A 23,583-nucleotide genomic window follows, 5' to 3' on the forward strand; every position below is an offset into this window, starting at 1 on the left:
AAAAAGTTTAAAAAATTTAAAACAAAAAATTGCAAGTATTATAAAAAAAATTGCTAAAGTTTGTGATAACAAAAGTTGAAAACTATCAGTGGCTAATGAAAAGTTTTCAGTAGCTTAATATTAAACCAAAACCTAGGTTTTCCGTGAATCCTGAGGCTGAAAAACATGAATAATAACAATAAAAGACAAAAATAAAAAATGTAATTTTTGTCAAAAAAAATGCTAAAACTGTGATAAAATCTTGAAAAACATTCGATTACAATTGGAAACTATACAGTAACCTATTATCAAAACCTAGAGGAGATTCCCTGGCACTTGTGGCTGGAGAAACCTAAATTCTCAAAACTTAAAATCATTGCAAGTTCTGAAAAAAAATGCTTAATTTTGTGATACTAAAAGCTGAACCTATTCCATGGCCAAATTTTTCAGTAACTTATTATCAAACCCTTAAGGATGTTTTCTAGCTCTGGGTCTGAAACAACTGGAATTATGACAATAAATTTCAAAAATTATGAAAATTGCAAGTTTTGTAAAAAAGAAAATGATAAAATTCGTGATGGTAATATGTTAAAATCATTCCATTACCATCACAAAACTATGCAGTAACCTATTATCAAACCCTAGAAGACGTAACGTTGCTGTTGAGACAGGAGAAACCCTAAAAAAGTTTAAAAAATTTAAAACAAAAAATTGCAAGTATTATAAAAAAAATTGCTAAAGTTTGTGATAATAAAAGTTGAAAACTATCAGTGGCTAATGAAAAGTTTTCAGTAGCTTAATATTAAACCAAAACCTAGGTTTTTCGTGAATCCTGAGGCTGAAAAACATGAATAATAACAATAAAAGACAAAAATAAAAAATGTAATTTTTGTCAAAAAAAATGCTAAAACTGTGATAAAATCTTGAAAAACATTCGATTACAATTGGAAACTATACAGTAACCTATTATCAAAACCTAGAGGAGATTCCCTGGCACTTGTGGCTGGAGAAACCTAAATTCTCAAAACTTAAAATCATTGCAAGTTCTGAAAAAAAATGCTTAATTTTGTGATACTAAAAGCTGAACCTATTCCATGGCCAAATTTTTCAGTAACTTATTATCAAACCCTTAAGGATGTTTTCTAGCTCTGGGTCTGAAACAACTGGAATTATGACAATAAATTTCAAAAATTATGAAAATTGCAAGTTTTGTAAAAAAGAAGATGATAAAATTCGTGATGGTAATATGTTAAAATCATTCCATTACCATCACAAAACTATGCAGTAACCTATTATCAAACCCTAGAAGACGTAACGTTGCTGTTGAGACATGAGAAATCCTAAAAAAGTTTAAAAAATTTAAAACAAAAAATTGCAAGTATTATAAAAAAAATTGCCAAAGTTTGTGATAATAAAAGTTGAAAACTATCAGTGGCTAATGAAAAGTTTTCAGTAGCTTAATATTAAACCAAAACCTAGGTTTTTCGTGAATCCTGAGGCTGAAAAAACATGAATAATAACAAAAGACAAAAATAAAAAATGTAATTTTTGTCAAAAAAAATGCTAAAACTGTGATAAAATCTTGAAAAACATTCGATTACAATTGGAAACTATACAGTAACCTATTATCAAAACCTAGAGGAGATTCCCTGGCACTTGTGGCTGGAGAAACCTAAATTCTCAAAACTTACAATCATTGCAAGTTCTGAAAAAAATGCTTAATTTTGTGATACTAAAAGCTGAACCTATTCCATGGCCAAATTTTTCAGTAACTTATTATCAAACCCTTAAGGATGTTTTCTAGCTCTGGGTCTGAAACAACTGGACTTATGACAATAAATTTCAAAAATTATGAAAATTGCAAGTTTTGTAAAAAAGAAAATGATAAAATTCGTGATGGTAATATGTTAAAATCATTCCATTACCATCACAAAACTATGCAGTAACCTATTATCAAACCCTAGAAGACGTAACGTTGCTGTTGAGACAGGAGAAACCCTAAAAAAGTTTAAAAAATTTAAAACAAAAAATTGCAAGTTTTATAAAAAAAATTGCTAAAGTTCGTGATAATAAAAGTTGAAAACTATCAGTGGCTAATGAAAAGTTTTCAGTAGCTTAATATTAAACCAAAACCTAGGTTTTTCGTGAATCCTGAGGCTGAAAAAACATGAATAATAACAATAAAAGACAAAAATAAAAAAAGTAATTTTTGTCAAAAAATATGCTAAAACTGTGATAAAATCTTGAAAAACATTCGATTACAATTGGAAACTATACAGTAACCTATTATCAAAACCTAGAGGAGATTCCCTGGCACTTGTGGCTGGAGAAACCTAAATTCTCAAAACTTAAAATCATTGCATGTTCTATAAAAAAAATTGCTTAAATTTGTGATTTTAAAAGCTGAACCTATTCCATGGCCAATAAAAATTTTTCAGTAACTTATTATCAAACTCTTAATGATGTTTTCTAGCACTGGGTCTGAAACAACTGGAATAATGACAATAAATGTAAAAAAGTATGAAAATGACAAGTTTTGTCAAAAAATGCTACTAAATTTCGTGATGGTAATATGTTGATAACCATTCTATTACCACTAGAAACTATGCAATAATCTGTTATCAAACTCTAGAGGAGGTTTCTTGACACCTAGAGCAGAAAAAACTCAAAAAATGACAAACATTTTCAAAGCTTGAAAATAATTATGAAAATTAGTATAAATTTGCGTGTTTTTGTTTGGATTGCCAAAACATATAGCTCTTAAAATGTTTAAAAAAAGTACCTATGACTCGCAAAAGACCTTTACTATCTTCGAACTGCCTCAATGTTAGACTGGTCCAACAAAAATTTTGACAACTGACAAAAACACGAAAAATTGCAACATTTTGGGCTCAAAAACTCCTAAAAATGACCTTTTAACCTTAAATTACGGCCTTCCCAGTAGCTTCACCACACTACGCACTTGAAGGACTACTAAACGCGGCTAACGCCCTCTAATGTGACTTAATGCCCGCTGGAAGTTACGTTTAAAGGACGAAAAGTCAAATGCGTCAGACAAAATCGGTCAAGCGAAAAAATCGCATAAAAAGACCAACAGGACTAACATAATTGCAACAAACTTCGTTTGAGAGCAATTAACATAAACTGACTAGTGTCGGAAGAATTGCTCTCGAGCGACAGGCGGGTGGAAAATTATTTGACCAAGCCTGGATTCGAACCATTGGCGTCCCGATTCCTAACCAAAAGCACTGCCCACTCGGCCATTTCTTGTTGATGAACTCAGGCCGTTCTTGTAGATAAGCTTCAACCGACTTTATATTAGCAACAAGCTTTACTTCGGAGTGAGAGCAATAGAGATCACTCAAAAATGAAGAACGAAAGCGAAAGTGAAAAAGTCACTTGAGTCAAAGAATGTTGAGAAGAAAAGCGCAAAAACGGTCAAGCAAAAAATTTGCATGAAAAATAACCAACATACCCGGCAGATTGCCGGAAAATAGCCGCCGTTGATTCCAATAAGCATGATTGGGATTGAACGAAAAGAATATATTGAAAAAAAAAAGATTTTTGTACAAAAATATTTTTTAAGTCCGATTTATTTTGATGGCATTTCGTAGTTGAACATACTTCTGTTTCTTAGAGAGAGGCTACAGGGGCTACTATCAATACCAATAAGCATTAGAGGTGGTAACTAAGACTTATAGGAACGACGTTCAAATAGTGGGCATCTAAAATTGGGCTTTATGGGTTTATCCCGTTTCTATTTCTGACTTCAATTTATTATACCGACTCTGTTCATTTTGAATTGCTTTGCTTAGCAACTGATGTTCAAATTCATTTTTAGCAAAATGAGAGAAGAGAGAAACTAGCCTAGAGAAGTCAAAAAGATTTCACGCAAAATGTCGAATGAGCGGCAAAATGGTAAAGCGAAAAAAAGTTTGACGAAGTAAAAAAAAATACGAGCGCAATAATAGCCGGCAGAGAAGATGAGGGCGGCTATTAAGCACTCTTACAATAATTGCTATAAACTTCGTTCAAGAACAATTAAAAATTGAGCCAAGTGAACAAAAAAACGGGTCATCTATATGCTCGTTCTTTCAAAAACAGTTCAATTCAAACTCCTTATCGATAGAAAACCAATACTCCTTTTTGAGTCTTAAAAAACCAAGAGGAGGCAAATAATAGCTACACTCAGCTCTCCCTATCGCAGTATAAAAAATGGCCAAATTTGGCAGAAAAAGATCCTGGCTGGCATTATGTCCCAACCCCATATAAATCTGGAGGGTTGGAATAACAAGCGAGCTGATTCATCAAATAAGCGAAATAAGTGGTAACCAACCGCAAATAATCAAGGAACAAGAAAAGTTTACTTAGCGAAAATAAATGCTCACCGTCGTCAAAGATGACTAGAAGGGGTGCCACAATATCACACATGCCCTGAACATAGCCCACATCTAAATTCTCCCATACGTAGCTAAAACGAGAATTTAAAAAATGAGAAGAAAAAGCACGCAGCTGATAGTCAAAAAGCTTCCATCTCAGGCGTTTCATCGGGATAACAATCATTGCGAAGATTAAATACCGCGCTTCTACCTTAAAAGCAATCGCAATGAACAAATGAAACAGAAAATCGCATCCGGCTTACTGCTCCCTCAACGAGCTCTGAAAATAAAATATTTTGTCATTTTCTCAGCTGAAGATGCCGCACAAAACGTTTACAGCTTCTCGACCTCGGAAATGGGAGTTGGTAGAGGCATAACATACAGTAGCTAACCTGCACATGATGCGCCTGAGCTTGTCCAAGTTGTGTCTCTCTGCAAAATAGGCGTGGTTCCTATCACACCTTGCCACGTCCTTGTCTATCCTGTGCAAGTTCAGACCCAAAGCCGACAAAACATCCACCTAGATCAATAAACCATCAAGAAATCAGCAATCATTTTTGATAATTATCTATTGAAATGGTTCGTATAATACAAGGTATTACGGATGACAAGGTATTACGGAGAGACTTGCGTGCGGAATAACAAAGATAGAAACACAGAGAAATGAGTTGAAAAAGTTGTCGATAAAAAACTGTAAAAAACTCACTGCAAAGTAAAAAAAGTTTTAAATAGAAGCCTTTTATTAAGGACCTTTATTACACGTATAAATTTCTTAGATCTGAAATTCGTTCAAATTAAACCTAAACTTGAAAGTTCAGAAGCCATTTTGTCGAGTGAGGTAAGACGCATGATCAAAATCAATCACGCTAATAACCTAAAAACTTTTGCCAGATAGAGTGAGAAATGACGTCACGCCCACAGATGTTCTTAATGAGAAGTGAATTAGAAAAGGACTTTCAGCTTTGCTGTGTGAATACAATTTAAACGAAAAAAGAGCATTAGGCGACTAAACAAAACATACCCGGCAGATTGCCGGAAAACAGCCGCCGTTGATTCCAATAAGCATGATTGGGATTGAAAGAATAGAAGATATTGAAAAAGATTTTTGTACAAAAACATTTTTAAGTCCGATTTATTTTGATGGCATTTCGTAGTTGAACATAACGTACTTCTGTTTCTTAGAGAGAGGCTACAGGGGCTACTATCAATACCAATAAGCATTAGAGGTGGTAACTAAGACTTATAGGAACGACGTTCAAATAGTGGGCATCTAAAATTGGGCTTTATGGGTTTATCCCGTTTCTATTTCTGACTTCAATTTATTATACCGACTCTGTTCATTTTGAATTGCTTTGCTTAGCAACTGATGTTCAAATTCATTTTTAGCAAAATGAGAGAAGAGAGAAACTAGCCTAGAGAAGTCAAAAAGATTTCACGCAAAATGTCGAATGAGCGGCAAAATGGTAAAGCGAAAAAAAGTTTGACGAAGTAAAAAAAAATACGAGCGCAATAATAGCCGGCAGAGAAGATGAGGGCGGCTATTAAGCACTCTTACAATAATTGCTATAAACTTCGTTCAAGAACAATTAAAAATTGAGCCAAGTGAACAAAAAAACGGGTCATCTATATGCTCGTTCTTTCAAAAACAGTTCAATTCAAACTCCTTATCGATAGAAAACCAATACTCCTTTTTGAGTCTTAAAAAACCAAGAGGAGGCAAATAATAGCTACACTCAGCTCTCCCTATCGCAGTATAAAAAATGGCCAAATTTGGCAGAAAAAGATCCTGGCTGGCATTATGTCCCAACCCCATATAAATCTGGAGGGTTGGAATAACAAGCGAGCTGATTCATCAAATAAGCGAAATAAGTGGTAACCAACCGCAAATAATCAAGGAACAAGAAAAGTTTACTTAGCGAAAATAAATGCTCACCGTCGTCAAAGATGACTAGAAGGGGTGCCACAATATCACACATGCCCTGAACATAGCCGACATCTAAATTCTCCCATACGTAGCTAAAACGAGAATTTAAAAAATGAGAAGAAAAAGCACGCAGCTGATAGTCAAAAAGCTTCCATCTCAGGCGTTTCATCGGGATAACAATCATTGCGAAGATTAAATACCGCGCTTCTACCTTAAAAGCAATCGCAATGAACAAATGAAACAGAAAATCGCATCCGGCTTACTGCTCCCTCAACGAGCTCTGAAAATAAAATATTTTGTCATTTTCTCAGCTGAAGATGCCGCACAAAACGTTTACAGCTTCTCGACCTCGGAAATGGGAGTTGGTAGAGGCATAACATACAGTAGCTAACCTGCACATGATGCGCCTGAGCTTGTCCAAGTTGTGTCTCTCTGCAAAATAGGCGTGGTTCCTATCACACCTTGCCACGTCCTTGTCTATCCTGTGCAAGTTCAGACCCAAAGCCGACAAAACATCCACCTAGATCAATAAACCATCAAGAAATCAGCAATCATTTTTGATAATTATCTATTGAAATGGTTCGTATAATACAAGGTATTACGGATGACAACGGAAAACAGCCTCATATAACCCAAAGAATCAATGTAACAACCACAGCAAAATGGCATCTGATCACAAGCAAGCCATCGAAAATGATAACCAAGTAACGGAAGACAAATTACGCTTATGATATTATAACGGTTATTTTCGAGGGGGTTCTCCTTCAAACGCGTTATTAAAATTGTTGCTTGATAGTTCGATTTTGATTAACAATCTATTGATTTCCTTGGAATGCAATTGTTTTCTATGATTGAGGTTTGTATTAAGTTTCTCTTGTCGAAAAAGTCATTTCGATTCGTTTTCGACAGGAAGAAGTCATCACAGCCACATCCTCGGCCCCATTTGCAGGATTGAAAACAGATGCTGTAATGCAAGATACCGCTGCAAAATCCACAAGATAAGCTTATAATCAATTACAAATAAAACAATTGGAAGTGGAAGGTTGATAGGAAATAACAGTTTGTTCGGTTGAAAACGGGACAAAATGTATTTGAGCAAAAAACGAACAAAAAAAATTAGCGAAAAAAAAGGGGAAAGCAAACAACATAGTGGTGCGTGAAAACTCATCGCAAAAACGAGACAGTTGATACAGAACTTGGTAAAAATCTGACAGTTACGCTTCCAGAAAAAAACGGAAGGTCAACTGACTGACGCTCCTCCTAGGAGAAAGTGGTTAGGAGTTAGAGGATCGTTAATTTCACACATTAGTTAGTGATCTAGAATTAATATTAGACTCAATCTCGCAGAGCAGTGTCAGAAAAATAATATATCAGAGCGTTCTAGACCCAATTACTTTGAGGACACCCAAATACATAAATATCTGCACTAGACATTCCCAAATTTCACCGAAATATGAAGCTGCAGAAGGGTTGATCACCAACACAATTTTCACCTGCGTCCGATGCAAATAGCTTGGGAAATCTTGGGAATCTAAGGCTTGACATACTGGAATGCAAAGAGTTATTTGAATCGACAAAAGATTTTCCAATCGGAAATAAGTTTTTTTTGGTTTCCTCTGAGGACAAAAGCAACTTCTTTCTTTGGAGTTTTTTCCTGTTTCTCATTTCAGGGGCTATCTGTTGTAGCACTAAAAATTAGCAGAAGACTCTACAAAATCGCTGACTCCCTGTTGGTCTCTCTTGGTGCAACCGGTTAACCGAGTTCCTACTATGGTCATAAAGTAAGTTGTTTTCTTTCAGCTTGAGGTGAAGATGTGGGTTAAAGCTTTTCGCTTGTTTGGCCTGCCTAACTCTGGCCAGTTAAAGAACAATTGATTAAACTTAACCTGCCTAAATGCGTGATAAAAATCTTGGGCAAAACTTTTTTCTATCACCTACCTGCCAGTGCTATTATAAACTTTTACAAATACCAAAACATTTACCATTGATACCTACATGTTACCTTCTACCAATCTGCTAACACTTATAATCGCTCCGACCTAGAAGTTTTTAATAATCCAGCTACCTAACACCTGCTACCTACGTGCAACCCTTTACACCAAGATTTCCTACATACCAGCTACATCCCAAATCTCACCTTTCTAAAACCTGCTACCTAACTGCTGCAACTCATACCAAAGCGTACCTACCTCCTACCTAACTGCAACTTTCTTGTTCGTTATTTGCAAGCTACCTTTAACGACTTTTACTAAGACAATCCTAACTATTAGTGGAAGCGCAAAAAAAGTGAGACAGCATCAACCGGTAGGAAATAAAAACGGGTAAAAAATTTAAGAACTTTCTTGCTCGTTACCTGCAAGCTACCTGTAACAACTTTTACCACGACAATCCTACCTATTAGTGGAAGCGCAAAAAAGTGAGATAACATCAACCGGTCGGAAATTAGGGCGGGTAAAATATCCAAAAAGAGAAGAAAGCGCCGGGAATTGGAAAGGCAACCAACCGGTTGAATGTGTGCCAGCTAAAACCCCCAAAATAAAAAAGCAAAAAAGCACGGGGCAGGGAATACAACCAACGGCAAGGAAATTGGGGTGGGTTAAATCCCATAAAACTAAACGCAAAAGCGCAGCAAGTTGAAAGGCAAGCAACAGGGAGCCATTTGAGGCGGATAAAACCCGAAAAGCATGAAAATAGTGACTTATGTGAAACCAAAAACGTTATCAAAAGGGGAAAGCGAACTAAAAAACATAGGACAAGTCCTGAAATACCATCCAAAGAATTGAAGGATCCTACCAGCAGATCAAATGAACAATCCCAGCCAAAAACACAATCTCGAAAGTTGAGAAACTAAAATAAACAAACTTAACAATAATGGCTAAAACTCTTAAAGCTTTTATCCTGAAAATCAATTATGAAACAATTCAATATACTCATTAAGTCAAGCACAATCCTTGAAAGAGATTTATTTATCACTAAAGGTAGGTAAACTCGATGAATATGGCAAACGCTTAAAAAAACTGTAAAGTGCAAAATAAAAAGTACTAAAATTTCAGAAATTTAAAAAAATAAAAAATTTATTAAAAAAATCCGTAATAAAATTTTGTAAAACAGCCCCTAACCACTACAAATTATGCAGTAACCTATTTTTAAACCCCAGAGGAGGTTCCTTGGCCCTTGAGACAGTTGATAGGGAACTTGGTAAAAATCTGACAGTAACGCTTCCAAAAAAACGGAAGGTTAACTGACTGTCGCTCCTCCTAGAAATAGGTTAGGAGTTAGAGGATCGTTAATTTCACGCATTAGTTAGTGGTCTAGAATTCATATTAGCCTCAATCTCACAGAGCAGTGTCAGAAAAATAATATATCAGAGCGTTCTAGACCCAATTACTTTGTGGACACCCAAATACATAAATATCTGCACTAGACGTTCCCAAATTTCACCGAAATATGGAGCTGCAGAAGGGTTGATCAACAACACAATTTTCACCTGCGTCCGATGCAAATAGCTTGGGAAATCTTGGGAATCTAAGGCTTGACATACTGGAATGCAAAGAATTATTTGAATCGACAAAAGATTTTCCAATCGGAAATAAGTGGTTTTTGGTTTGCTCTGAGGACTAAAGCAGCTTCTTTCTTTGGAGATTTTTCCTGCTTCTCATTTCAGGGGCTATCTACAAATACCAAAACATGTGAAGATGTGGGTTAAAGCTTTTCGCTTGTTTGGCCTGCCTAACTCTGGCCAGTTAAAGAACAATTGATTAAACTTAACCTGCCTAATTGCGTGATAAAAATCTTGGGCACAACTTTTTTCTATCACCTACCTGCCAGTGCTATTATAAACTTTTACAAATACCAAAACATTTACCATTGATACCTACATGTTACCTTCTACCAATCTGCTAACACTTATAATCGCTCCGACCTAGAAGTTTTTAATAATCCAGCTACCTAACACCTGCTACTTACGTGCAACCCTTTATACCAAGATTTTATACATACCAGCTGCATCCCAAATCTCACCTTTCTAATACCTGCTACCTAACTGCTGCAACTCATAGCAAAGCGTACCTACCTCCTACCTAACTGCAACTTTCTTGTTCGTTATTTGCAAGCTACCTTTAACAACTTTTACTAAGACAATCCTACCTATTAGTGGAAGCGCAAAAAAGTGAGACAGCATCAACCGGTAGGAAATAAAAACGGGTAAAAAATTTAAGAACTTTCTTGCTCGTTACCTGCAAGCTACCTGTAACAACTTTTACCACGACAATCCTACCTATTAGTGGAAGCGCAAAAAAGTGAGATAACATCAACCGGTCGGAATTTAGGGCGGGTAAAAAATCCAAAGAGAGAAGAATGCGCGGGGAAGTGGAAAGTCAACCAACCGGTGGAATGTGCGCCAGCTAAAACCCCCAAATTAAAAAAGCAAAAAAAAGCGCGCGGCAGGGAATACAACCAACGGCAAGGAAATTGGGGCGGGTTAAATCCCATAAAACTAAACGCAAAAGCGCAGCGAGTTGAAAGGCAAGCAACAGGGAGCAATTTGAGCCGGATAAAACCCGAAAAGCGTGAAAATAGTGACTTATGTGAAACCAAAAACGTTATCAAAAGGGGAAAGCGAATTAAAGAACATAGGACAAGTCCTGAAATACCATCCAAAGAATTGAATGAAAAACTGAGAACTAAGGTATCCTACCAGCAGATCAAGTGAACAATCCCAGCCAAAAACACAATCTCGAAAGTTGAGAAACTAAAATAAACAAACTTAACAATAATGGCTAAAACTCTTGAAGCTTTTATCCTGAAAATCAATTATGAAACAATTCAATATACTCATTAAGTCAAGCACAATCATTGCAAGAGAATTATTTGCCACTAAAGGTAGGTAAACTCAAGAAATATGGCAAACGCTTAAAAAAAACTGTAAAGTGCAAAATAAAAAGTACTAAATTTTCAGAAATTTAAAAAAATAAAAAACTTTTAGAGAAAATTCGTAATAAAATTTTGTAAAACAGTCCCTAACCACTACAAATTATGCAGTAACCTGATTTTAAACCCCAGAGGAGGTTCCTTGGCCCTTGAGGCTAGAGAAATCGAAAAAATGACAAGCATTTTCAAAAACTTGAAAAAAATTTAAAGTTATCAAAAAATTTCTAAAATTTGTGATATTAAAATGTCAAAAAACATTCCATGAACAATAGAAATTTTCTAGTAACCTATTATCAAGCCCTTGAGGAGATTTCCTGGCATCTGGGGCTGGAAAAACTTGACAATAATTGTCAAATTTGAAAAATGAAAGTTTTATCAAAATGTTGCTAAAATTCGTGATATTAGAATGCTGAAGACCATTCCATTACCACTGAAAACTACGGAGTAACCTATTATTAAACCCTAGAGGGTTTCTTGCCACCTTGGACTGAAAAACTCAAAAAATGAACAGCATTTTCGAAAAACGTTAAAAATTGTTTAAAAGTAGTTTAAAATTGCGTGTTTATGTTTGAAGTACCAAAACATCTAGCCCAAAAAAAGTTCATAAAATTTAAATAATGGCAATAAATGTCAAATTTGCGAAAAGAAAGTTTTATCAAAATGTTGCTAAAATTCGTGATATTAGAATGTTGAAGACCATTCGATTACCACAAAAAACTACGGAGTAACCTATTATTAAACCCCAGAGGTTTCTGGCCACCTTGAAAAGTACTTGAAACATAAGCACCAAAACATACAGCCCAAAAAATGTTCATAAGTAATTATGTCTTGCAAAAGACCTTTATCAACTTTTACAAACCTCAGTTGTAGATGGTCCATTAAAAATTTGAAAATTGTCAAAACGCGTTAAATTGGGCTCAAAAACTCCTAAAAAAACTCATGAAAAAAAAGTGTGAAAACATTTTACAAAAGAACATAGCTGGCAGATTGCCAGAAAATAGCCGCAATAGCTTTGTAGATCTGCAGTCTCAAAAAAACAGTAAAAAAGACCAAAAAAATTCGTCTTATTGAAGGCTGATATGTTATATTTTGATCAAAAAATCTTTATATGTTTTTGTTGCCTCTATTAGCTGCTCTCTAATAACCTTCAATTAGAGTGATACACGCCCATTTGACCTTATCTATTTGAATTAAAGTAAATAAAAGTCAATTTCAAAGTGAGGAAGTCATTTTTGAGAGTGAGGTAAGTCAAGTGTGACCAAAAAATTTAATCACGCGAATGAACAAAAAACTCGCTCCACTAAGACCTAAAAATGACGTCACACAAGCACTGCAGTTGAAATTGAATGAACGAATGAACAAAAAGCAGATTTGAAATGGTTGTGACATCATATGGTCTTAACAAAAATTGCGACGACGAAACAAAAAACCAAGAGAAGGCCAATGATAGCCCCAGCTATCGCTGTCCGGCTATTAAAAAAGACAGAGAACCAATACATTCCAATGCTTGGATTGTAAAAAGGAGAGTGCCCAAAAAAATAGCCATTCAGAGGCTTACAGCGGCTAGTAAAAAGTAATACTGAAAAACGCAAGCCTTCGAAACTGAATGTCTTCCTAGTAAGTGTATACAAAATAGATAATTGCAAACTTTCCGCAGAAGCCTTCTAATGCAATGCAAGTAATATGACAAGAAGCAAGAAAATAATTACACTCAAACATATAACCAATAAGCATGTGCATTTTTTAAATTATCATTTAAAACACATCAGAAAAATTGTCGGAAAACAGCCTCCGTTGACCCCTTCGACGCTCATCGGGATTAAAACGAAAAAGAAGAGATAGAAAATGACAAAATTCTGTCAAAGTGTTAATTTAAGCGTGCAGTTTGTTAGATTCAGTTTGTTAAATAAAACCTAATTCAGCCTCTTAAGTGCCAGCTGTCAAGCTTAATACTAATGCCAGCTAGCAATCACCCTGATTAACTTTGATAACCTAAGGCACTAAGACTAAATGACCGATCAATCTATCCCGTTCCTTTTGATTTTGGTCCTTTGACCCTGGCTGTTTTATATTGCCTAATTCAATAACTGAATGGACTGAAAATCCACTCAGTAGAAATAGTGAGTATGAAACCTTCAGAATAGAAGTCCTCTATCGTACTAACTGCGCTATAACGACTACAAACCCCCGTTTCTCACAGTCACTTTTATCGTATCAATAAACGCATTTCAGATTGAGAGCATTTGGATCACAAAAAAATCAAAAAGTTCAGCGTGAAAAACTTAGTTGAAAGCTAAGAGTGTTCTAGAATAGCGCAGAATCTGTGGAGCTAAAACTTTGCAGAAAAATACACATTTACAATAAGGAAACATAGCTGGCAGATTGCCAGAAAATAGCCGCAATAGCTTCGTAGATCTGCAGTCTCTAAAAAGACAGACCAAAAAAGAAATTTATTCTGTTCATTAAGAGCTGAGCTGTTATATTTGATTGAGAATCTGCATGAGTTATAGCTGCTTCTATTAGCTGCACTCAAATAACCTTCATTTAGAGTGACACACACCCATTTGACCTTATCTCTTAGAATTAAAGTAAAGAAAAGTCAATATCAAAGTGAGGAAGTCATTTTTGAGAGTGAGGTAAGTCAAGTGTGACCAAAAAATTAATCCTTCAAATGAACAAAAAAACTCGATCCACTATGAGCGAAAAATGACGTCACGCACGCAATTCAGTTGAAATTGCATGAGCGAATGAAAAATCAGATTTGAAGTGGTTGTGACGTCATATGGTCCTAACAAAAATCGCGACGACGAAATGAAAAAAAAACATAGCAGGAAAAGTCCTCACGTACAATTCAAAGAATTTTCATTGACTAAACAGAAAAACTAGACCAAGAATGGACTATAAGTGAATTGAGAAAACCATTAAAAAAATCAGATCAAAAAATAAAAAAGCAGAAATAGATGTCAAAAAGCCGCATGTGAACAAAAAAACCACTAGCGAGAAAGGAAAATTCAATTCAAACAAGAAACTAGGCCAAGAATGAGCTGTGAATGGATTGGGAAAACCACTTAGAAAAAATGATCCAAAAAATCGAAAAAACAGTAAGAATCAGAGCGAAATTGCCGCATGTGAACAAACTACCACTTACCGAGAAACCGAATTTTTGTTCAAACACCATTTTCTCACTCTACTTTAAAATTAGAGCGAAAACAATTCATGCCGCGCAACCACTCGCTTTTTCGCTCCATTTCCTGTTTCGGCGTGACCAAAATCACTACTCCAATTTGACTTCAAAATCATGAAAATGTGTGAACAGATCTTAAAAAAAAGCCGGAAGAATTCCGGAAACGACTCAAAGTGGGAATCCACTTAAATGCCATCCAAATACTCATCAGACAAAACGTGCCTACAATAATTTACGCTTAACTTAGAAATAAAACCATAAAACAAAAAAGTAAAAAAAAAATCAAATCTATTAAAATATGATTAAAAATCTGATCAAATTCTGTCATAAATTGATATCCCAAAAAACTATCCCTGCCACAATTACTTCATCAATACCACTAGTAACTACTATATCCACTTATGGTATTTTTAAAAATAATTGAAGCCAAATCATGAAAAAATAAGCTCTTACAAACCACTTTGAATAAAAAACTGGAAAAAGTTAATATTTGTTAATATTACAAAAGCACATATATCTAAACAAAAGTTCTTTTCAGCCAATAGGGTACCCAGATACTCGCAAAATAATAGGCAAGTCATAATAGCTTACGAAATTTGTCTAAACACAGAAAAAAACCGAAAAACTCCAAAAAATTAATAATATTAGTTCAAATTTACCAATTTTTTCGTCATATTTCTCAAGAAATGCTTCATTTTCACAAAACTGTAACCAGGTGTTAACTAAAAACTGCTTAAGTAATAGGGGTATCTTCAATACCAGTTTGAGGCAGTAAAACAAAACAATAGTAAAAAAAATCGTAAAAATTAGCCCAAAAATTAGCAAAATACATGAAAAACATCCGAATTAGCTTAAAATTCATATAGATTTTCAGAAACCTTCAAACCAATACAAAACCCAGCCTAAAACAAAAAGCAAATCATAACCATACCTCTTAAACAAAAAAATTGAGAAAAAAACTGCTTTAAAATGCCGCACGTGAACGAAAATTTTTGCTCGCTTACTGGATTTTCTTCACACCTCAATTTCTCGCTCTCTAGAAAACAGCGATATGAACAACAAACCACTCTCTTTTCGCTCCACTCTTCGTTTTGTTCAGCAACAAAATCAATCCAAATTTTTTCACGTGTTTCATTTCCCGCCTCAAAATTCACTCCAATAAAATTGATTAAAAAAAGGACTTCTCCAATACTCCTCTTCGCGTCGTAAGACAGCGCCCCAATACAATTCAAATTCTTTGAATTGTAAAAAGCAAGAGAAGACCAATAATAGCCCCCACTATTGCTGTGCGGCTATTAATCAACATCAGTTCGGGAGCATTTAAAGACACGTAGTACCCAAGACAGTAAATCCTCCCTCTGGTCGAGCATACTTTTAAGCCCTCTTGGCCTCGTGGTAACTGCACCTGACTAACAGTCTTTTGTCCTAGGTTAGGTTCTCACCCCTCTACCTTGGGCCTTTTAGGTCATTGACCTCTCTCGATATGTTTGCTTAACCATGCTGCTCAATACGGCTCTTAAACATGCTCCTCGAGAGGCCCCTTAAACATGCAAAAATTTTGTCCCACTTTAGAGCTCACGCGTTTATTTTTTTAAAATTCACTGTTTAGTTCAGTAGTGATACATCTGAACACGTTTGACATCCCGAATTGGCTCACTCATTGATTCAACTTGGACTCAGGTATCAATCAGATCACAATTATCCCTTCATTTCCTACAACTTCGCAGCTACTTTTCATAGAAATTGATTACATCAGCGAATCCATTTGATTCCTTCATGTTGTCACTTAAATTCCAATTATTCAATATGCTTTCAAGATATAAATGAAAGTAATATACAAATCAAGGCAGGATCTAAACAAGGAGGCTCGGTAATGTGCGTTTGCACATAATATTCCGAACCCACTCATATACTTTTTGTCTTGAATGTCATTTGAATGAGGAAGAGAAAGAACTTACAAAAAATACTCTATAGTTCGGAAAACAATGGCTATTAAAAAAGACAGAGAACCAATACATTCCAATGCTTGGATTGTAAAAAGGAGAGTGCCCAAAAAATAGCCATTGAGAGGCTTACAGCGGCTAGAGTAGGCTTACAGCGGCTAAAAAGTAATACTGAAAAACGCATGCTTTCGAAACTGAATGTCTTCCTAGTAAGTGTATACAAAATAGATAATTGCAAACTTTCCGCAGAAGCCTTCTAATGCAATGCAAGTAATATGACAACAAGCAAGAAAATAATTACACTCAAATACATAACCAATAAGCATGTGCATTTTTTAAATTATCATTTAAAACACAGCAGAAAAATTGTCGGAAAACAGCCTCCGTTGACCCCTTCGACGCTCATCGGGATTAAAACGAAAAAGAAGAGATAGAAATTGACAAAATTCTGTCAAAGTGTTTAATTAAGCGTGCAGTTTGTTAGATTCAGTTTGTTAAATTAAACCTAATTCAGCCTCTTAAGTGCAAGCTGTCAAGCTTAATACTAATGCCAGCTAGCAATCACCCTGATTAACTTTGATAACCTAAGGCACTAAGACTAAATGACCGATCAATCTATCCCGTTCCTTTTGATTTTGGTCCTTTGACCCTGGCTGTTTTATATTGCCTAATTCAATAACTGAATGGACTGAAAATCCACTCAGTAGAAATAGTGAGTATGAAACCTTCAGAATAGAAGTCCTCTATCGTACTAACTGCGCTATAACGACTACAAACCCATAGCAGGAAAAGTCCTCACGTACAATTCAAAGAATTTTCATTGACTAAACAGAAAAACTAGACCAAGAATGGACTATAAGTGAATTGAGAAAACCATTTTTAAAAAAATCAAAAATTCAAAAAATAAAAAAAAGCAGAAAATCGGTGTCAAAAAGCCGCATGTGAACAAAAAAACCACCAGCGAGAAATGAAAATTCAATTCAAACAAAAAACTAGGCCTAGAATGAGCTGTGAATGGATTGGGAAAACCACTTAGAAAAAATGATCCAAAAAATCGAAAAAAGTAAGAATCAGAGCGAAATTGCCGCATGTGAACAAACTACCACTACCGAGAAACCGAATTTTTGTTCAAACACCATTTTCTCACTCTACTTTAAAATTAGAGCAAAAACAATTCATGCCGCGCAACCACTCGCTTTTTCGCTCCATTTCCTGTTTCGGCGTGACCAAAATCACTACTCCAATTTGACTTCAAAATCATGAAAATGTGTGAACAGATCTTAAAAAAAAGCCGGAAGAATTCCGGAAACGACTCAAAGTGGAAATCCACTTAAATGCCATCCAAATACTCATCAGACAAAACGTGCCTACAATAATTTACGCTTATCTTGAAATAAAACCATAAAACAAAAAAGTAAAAAAAAATCAAATCTATTAAAATATGATTAAAAATCTGATCAAATTCTGTCATAAATTGATATCCCAAAAAACTATCCCTGCCACAATTACTTCATCAATACCACTAGTAACTACTATATCCACTTATGGTATTTTAAAAAATAATTGAAGCCAAATCATGAAAAAATAAGCTCTTACAAACCACTTTGACTAAAAAACTGGAAAAAGTTAATATTTGTTAATATTACAAAAGCACATATATCTAAACAAAAGTTCTTTTCAGCCAATAGGGTACCCAGATACTCGCAAAATAATAGGCAAGTCATAATAGGTTACGAAACTTGTCTAAACACAGAAAAAAAACCGAAAAACTGCAAAAAATTAAGAATATTAGTTCAAATTTTCCAATTTTTTTCGTCAAATTTCTCAAGAAATGCTTCATTTTCACAAAACTGTAACCAGGTGTTAACTAAAAATTTCTTAAGTAATAGGGGTATCTTCAATACCAATTTGAGGCAGTAAAACAAAACAATAGTAAAATTAGCCCAAAAATTAGCAAAATACATGAAAAACATCCGAATTAGCATTAAATTCATATAGATTTTCAGAAACCTTCAAACTAATACCAAACCCAGCCTAAAACAAAAAGCAAATCATAACCATACCTCTTAAACAAAAAAATTGAGAAAAAAACTGCTTTAAAATGCCGCACGTGAACAAAAATTTTCGCTCGCTTACTGGATTTTCTTCACACCTCAATTTCTCGCTCTCTAGAAAACAGCGATATGAACAACAAACCACTCTCTTTTCGCTCCACTCTTCGTTTTGTTCAGCAACAAAATCACTCCAAATTTTTTCACGTGTTTCATTTCCCGCCTCAAAAATCACTCCAATAAAATTGATTAAAAAAAGGACTTCTCCAATACTCCTCTTCGCGTCGTAAGACAGCGCCCCAATACAATTCAAATTCTTTGAATTGTAAAAAGCAAGAGAAGACCAATAATAGACCCCACTATTGCTGTGTGGCTATTAATCAACATCAGTTCGGGAGCATTTAAAGACACGTAGTACCCAGGACAGTAAATCCTCCCTCTAGTCGAGCATACTTTTAAGCCCTCTTAGCCTCGTGGTAACTGCACCTGACTAACAGTCTTTTGTCCTAGGTTAGGTTCTCACCCCTCTACCTTGGGCCTTTTAGGTCATTGACCTCTCTCGATATGTTTGCTTAACCATGCTGCTCAATACGGCTCTTAAACATGCTCCTCGAGAGGCCCCTTAAACATGCAAAAATTTTGTCCCACTTTAGAGCTCACGCGTTTATTTTTTTAAAATTCACTGTTTAGTTCAGTAGTGATACATCTGAACACGTTTGACATCCCGAATTGGCTCACTCATTGATTCAACTTGGACTCAGGTATCAATCAGATCACAATTATCCCTTCATTTCCTACAACTTCGCAGCTACTTTTCATAGAAATTGATTACATCAGTGAATCCATTTGATTCCTTCATGTTGTCACTTAAATTCCAATTATTCAATATGCTTTCAAGATAAAAATGAAAGTAATATACAAATCAAGGCAGGATCTAAACAAGGAGGCTCGGTAATGTGCGTTTGCACATAATATTCCGAACCCACTCATATACTTTTTGTCTTGAATGTCAACTGAATGAGGAAGAGAAAGAACTTACAAAAAATGCTCTATAGTTCGGAAAACAATAGCTAATGAGTAAAAAGAAAATTAATTAAGACTACCCGAAAAGACAAACATAGCTGGCATATTGCCAGAAAATAGCCACAATAGATTCGTAGATCGGCGGTCTAAAAAAAACAGTTAAAAAGACGAACCAAAAAAATTTGTCATTTCATTGAAGGCCCATATGTTACATTTTGATTAAAAATCTGTACAAGTTATTGCTGCCTCTATTAACTGCTCTCAAACAACCTTCATTTAGAGTTACACACACCCATTTGACTTTATCTCTTTGAATTAAAGTAAATAAAAGTCAATTTCAAAGTGAAGAAGTCATTTTTGAGAGTGAGGTAAGTCAAGTGTGACCAAAAATTTAATCACGCGCATGAACAAAAAAACTCGCTCCACTAAGAGCGAAAAATGACGTCACGCATGCAATTCAGTTGAAATTGCATGAAAGAAAGAACAAAAAGTGGCTGTGACGTCATATGGTCGTAACAAAAATCATGACGACGAAATAAAAAAACATAGCATGACAAGTCCTGACGTAAAATTCAAAGAATTTTCATTGACTAATTAAAACAATAGACCTAGAACGGACTATGAATGGATTGGGAAAACCATTAAAAAACCCGATCCAAAAAATCGAAAAAACAGTAAAAATCAATGTGAAATTGCCGCATATGAACAAAAAAACCACTAGCGAGAAAGCGAATTTTTGTTCCAACACCGTTTTCTCACTCTACTTTAAATTTAGAGCAAAAAAAATTCACGCCGCAAAACCACTCCCTTTTTCGCTCCACTTCCTGTTTCGGCGTGACCAAAATCACTACTCCAATTTGACTTCAAAATCATGAAAACGTGTGAACAGATCTTAAAAAAAGCCAACGGAAGGCCAATAATAGCCCCAGCTATCACTGTGCGTCTATTAAAAAGCAAACATTTGTTACGATCAATTTCAATTCCTATTTAATTGTCGAAATCACTAACAAATTCAAAACATAAACCGGGTCTTTCCCATTATAGCCCCCCAGCTTAGTGGGCATGTAACCTATAGCCCCCCCTAGATGAAAATTCATAACCACCTCTTTAACACAAAATCGGAAATCGATGTAGGCGAGCCACTGGAATAAATAACCACTTCTTTAACACAAAATCAGAAATCATTGTAGGCGAGCCACCGGATGATGACATGGGCTTGCCCATTATAATTGATTTTAGTTGACTTCTCATAACCGCATTTCAGCTGCTACAGAGATAATACGAAATGGCTCCTATAAACTTAATGAAAATTGTAAAAACCTGCATGAAATAACGACGGCGATTGGAAAATTCCAGCATTCGATACTGGAACAAAAAAAAACTTGTAACCAACAATTGTAAGCATAAATGATGAATTTAATTGTATGCTAACTTGATTTTTTTTTGGGGGGGGGGGGGGGCTGTAATTTTCTGGGGGGATAATTGGACAGACCCCATAAACCGACAAAATGTCGGAAGAATTGCTATTGAACGACAGGCGAGGCTGTGGCTGTTAATTCAGGAGCTGTAGCCTAGATCAATTTTTCTTTCTGGGTGCAAAGAATCCTGTCCCCGCCCGTGATTCGAACCATTGACCTCCCCATCCGTGACCCCAAGTACTTCCAACTGCGCCATCAGAACCTTATTCTTGATGTGCTGCAACCAATTTATATTAGCAGCAAGCTTTACTCCGGAGTGAGAGCAATAGAGATCAATCAAAAATGAAGAACGAAAGCGTGAAAAAGTCACTTGAGAAGTCAAAGAATGTTCTAGAAGAAAAGCGCAAAATTGTCAGGCAAAACATTTGCATAAAAAATACACACACGTTTACAATAATTGCTATCAACTTCGTTCAAGAGCAATTAAATATCATCAGTAAAAAACCTAAACTAAACAAATCAATTTGTGCTTCAATTCAAAACAAATGGGAATTTTTCTGTCATCAGAAAAAAACGTGTACATCTCCAAAATACATGGGACAGCGCCTTAAACGAGACTAGGTAACAAGTCTATAAAAATGAACAGAAGGACAAAATGAAAAAAAAACGGTAAAATTTTAGAAAAAAGTTGATTTCGAAGTCAATAAAGCCATTACCTATCAACAGGAAAAAAGATGTCCTTTTACATCTCCATAGGAAGCTATAGAGACCTGTCATCCACAATGTCACTGGACTACAAAAAAGTGACAAATACATCAAGAAGTAAAAAAACTCAGATGATAATTGGACGAAAACGGCGTCGAAGACGTTAAAAAACATGACCTATTAAATAAAGCTATATAATTTCAACTGCTCTAGACTTCAGAGCCAATCGGGACGTCATTAATGTTGTAGTATGAGAAGAAAGCTAAAAAGAAAGCAGAAATCGACTAATAACTAGAGATCATACAATTTTAATGAGAACTCGAATTATCAGAACCACAAAATCAAAAATTATACAAAGCAATAGTATAAAGATGAACTATTGCTCTAAAAAGCAGATGCAACTGTGTTTACTGAGACTAAGGAATAAGATAAATAAAATGGAAAAATTAAAGAATTCAGTGATTTTAAACCAAACATTTTCAAAAGTAATAACTGTAAACTTTCAATTGATGAAACAAGTTCAACTTTTAAAAAAATAATGGGAAGCCAGCTGTACCATTCATCAGTGGCGGTTACGTCTAAAAAAATAATAATAGGAAGCCAGCTGTACCATTCATCAGTGGCGGTTACGTCTTACGCTGACAAATTAACAACAAATACGGACACTCCAAATTCCACAAACAAAAATTACGGAAACATGGTTGAAGCCTTCAAAACCATAATCTATCAAATGAAAAGCTTATAAGCTCACATTTAAACAACAATATGCCCTCATTCTGAACGGATTACGCAAAAAAGATAACAAAAACTAACCACAAGCAATAACCAAAACCAAAAACTTGAAAAGTTTCTATGAAACCTTGTCTCAAATTCACAAAACCATCAGCAGCAACATTAAAAACAAAAAAAAACAATGTTAGCGTCACCAAAAAATTATCTGGAATATGTCATTAATGATACTGAGTTACAAGTTATCAACAAGAGAGGAACATAGCCGGCAGATTGCCGGAATAGCTGCGAAAGAATAGACCTGCGTGCCATATAATAGAGATAGAAACAGATACACATCTAAATTGAAAAAATCGACGCCGCTCAAAAACTAAGTAAAAAACATTCAGCAATAAATTAATAAAGCTTGTTGAAATTCATTCCACAGAAGCCTCTTATTAGGGACCTTTACTGCACATATGAGTTCCTATGAGCTTAAAAAAATCAAATTAAACAAGTTTTAAAGTGCACAAGTCATTTTATTGAGTGAGGTAAGTCACAAATGATCAAAATCTAATCACGCAAATAACCTAAAAACTTTTGCTAAAGCGAGTGAGAACTGACGTCACGCGCGCAAATGCCGTTACTGAGAGGAAGAAGTAATTCAGAAAATTTAACTTTTTCAGCTTTGCTGTGTGAACAAATGTAAAACGAGCGTCCGACGACGAAACAAAAAACATAGCAGGACAAGTCCTGACGTATAATTCAAAGAATTTTCATTGACTAAACAGAAAACGAGACCTAGAACAGACTATGAATGGATTGGAAAAACCATATAGAAAAAAAATCCGATCCAAAAAAAACGAAAAAACAGTAAAAATCAAAGTCAAATTGCCGTATGTGAACAAAAAACCACTAGCTGGAAAGCGAATTTTTGTTCAAACACCGTTTTTTCACTCTACTTTAAATTTGGAGCGAAAAAAATTCACGCCGCAAAACCACTTGCTTTTTCGCTCCACTTCCTGTTTCGGCGTGACCAAAATCACTACTCCAGTTTGACTTCAAAAATCGTGAAAATGTGTTAACAGATCTTAAAAAAAAACATAGCCAGAAGAATTCCGGAAACGACTCGAAGTGAAAATCTATTTAACCGCCATCCAACTACTCATCAGAAAAACTTGCCTTCACTAATTTAGGATTTTCTCGAAACCAAACCATAAAACAAAAAAGTAAAAACAAAAAAAATCAAATCTGTTAAAATATGATAAAAAATCTGATCAAATTTTGTCATAACTTGAGATCCCGAAATAACTATCTCTGCCAAAACTACTTCATCAAAA

General features: G+C 35.1%; 1 protein-coding gene across 1 annotated transcript in view; it reads right to left on the reverse strand.

Moving 5' to 3' along the window:
* The window catches only part of LOC142341328 (small G protein signaling modulator 2-like), a 318,101-nt gene that overhangs the window by 74,003 nt on the left and 220,515 nt on the right, over positions 1–23,583 (reverse strand). Inside the window, exons 13-14 of the mRNA XM_075392253.1 lie at positions 6,675–6,802; positions 6,292–6,374 (exon numbers count right to left, since the gene is read on the reverse strand). Coding sequence (XP_075248368.1) covers positions 6,292–6,374; positions 6,675–6,802 — 211 coding nt within the window. The remainder of the gene's footprint in view (positions 1–6,291; positions 6,375–6,674; positions 6,803–23,583) is intronic.

The sequence above is a fragment of the Convolutriloba macropyga genome, chromosome 6 (assembly GCF_964194025.1).
Source record: "Convolutriloba macropyga chromosome 6, txConMacr16.3, whole genome shotgun sequence".
NCBI classification, from domain to species: Eukaryota; Metazoa; Xenacoelomorpha; order Acoela; family Convolutidae; genus Convolutriloba; species Convolutriloba macropyga.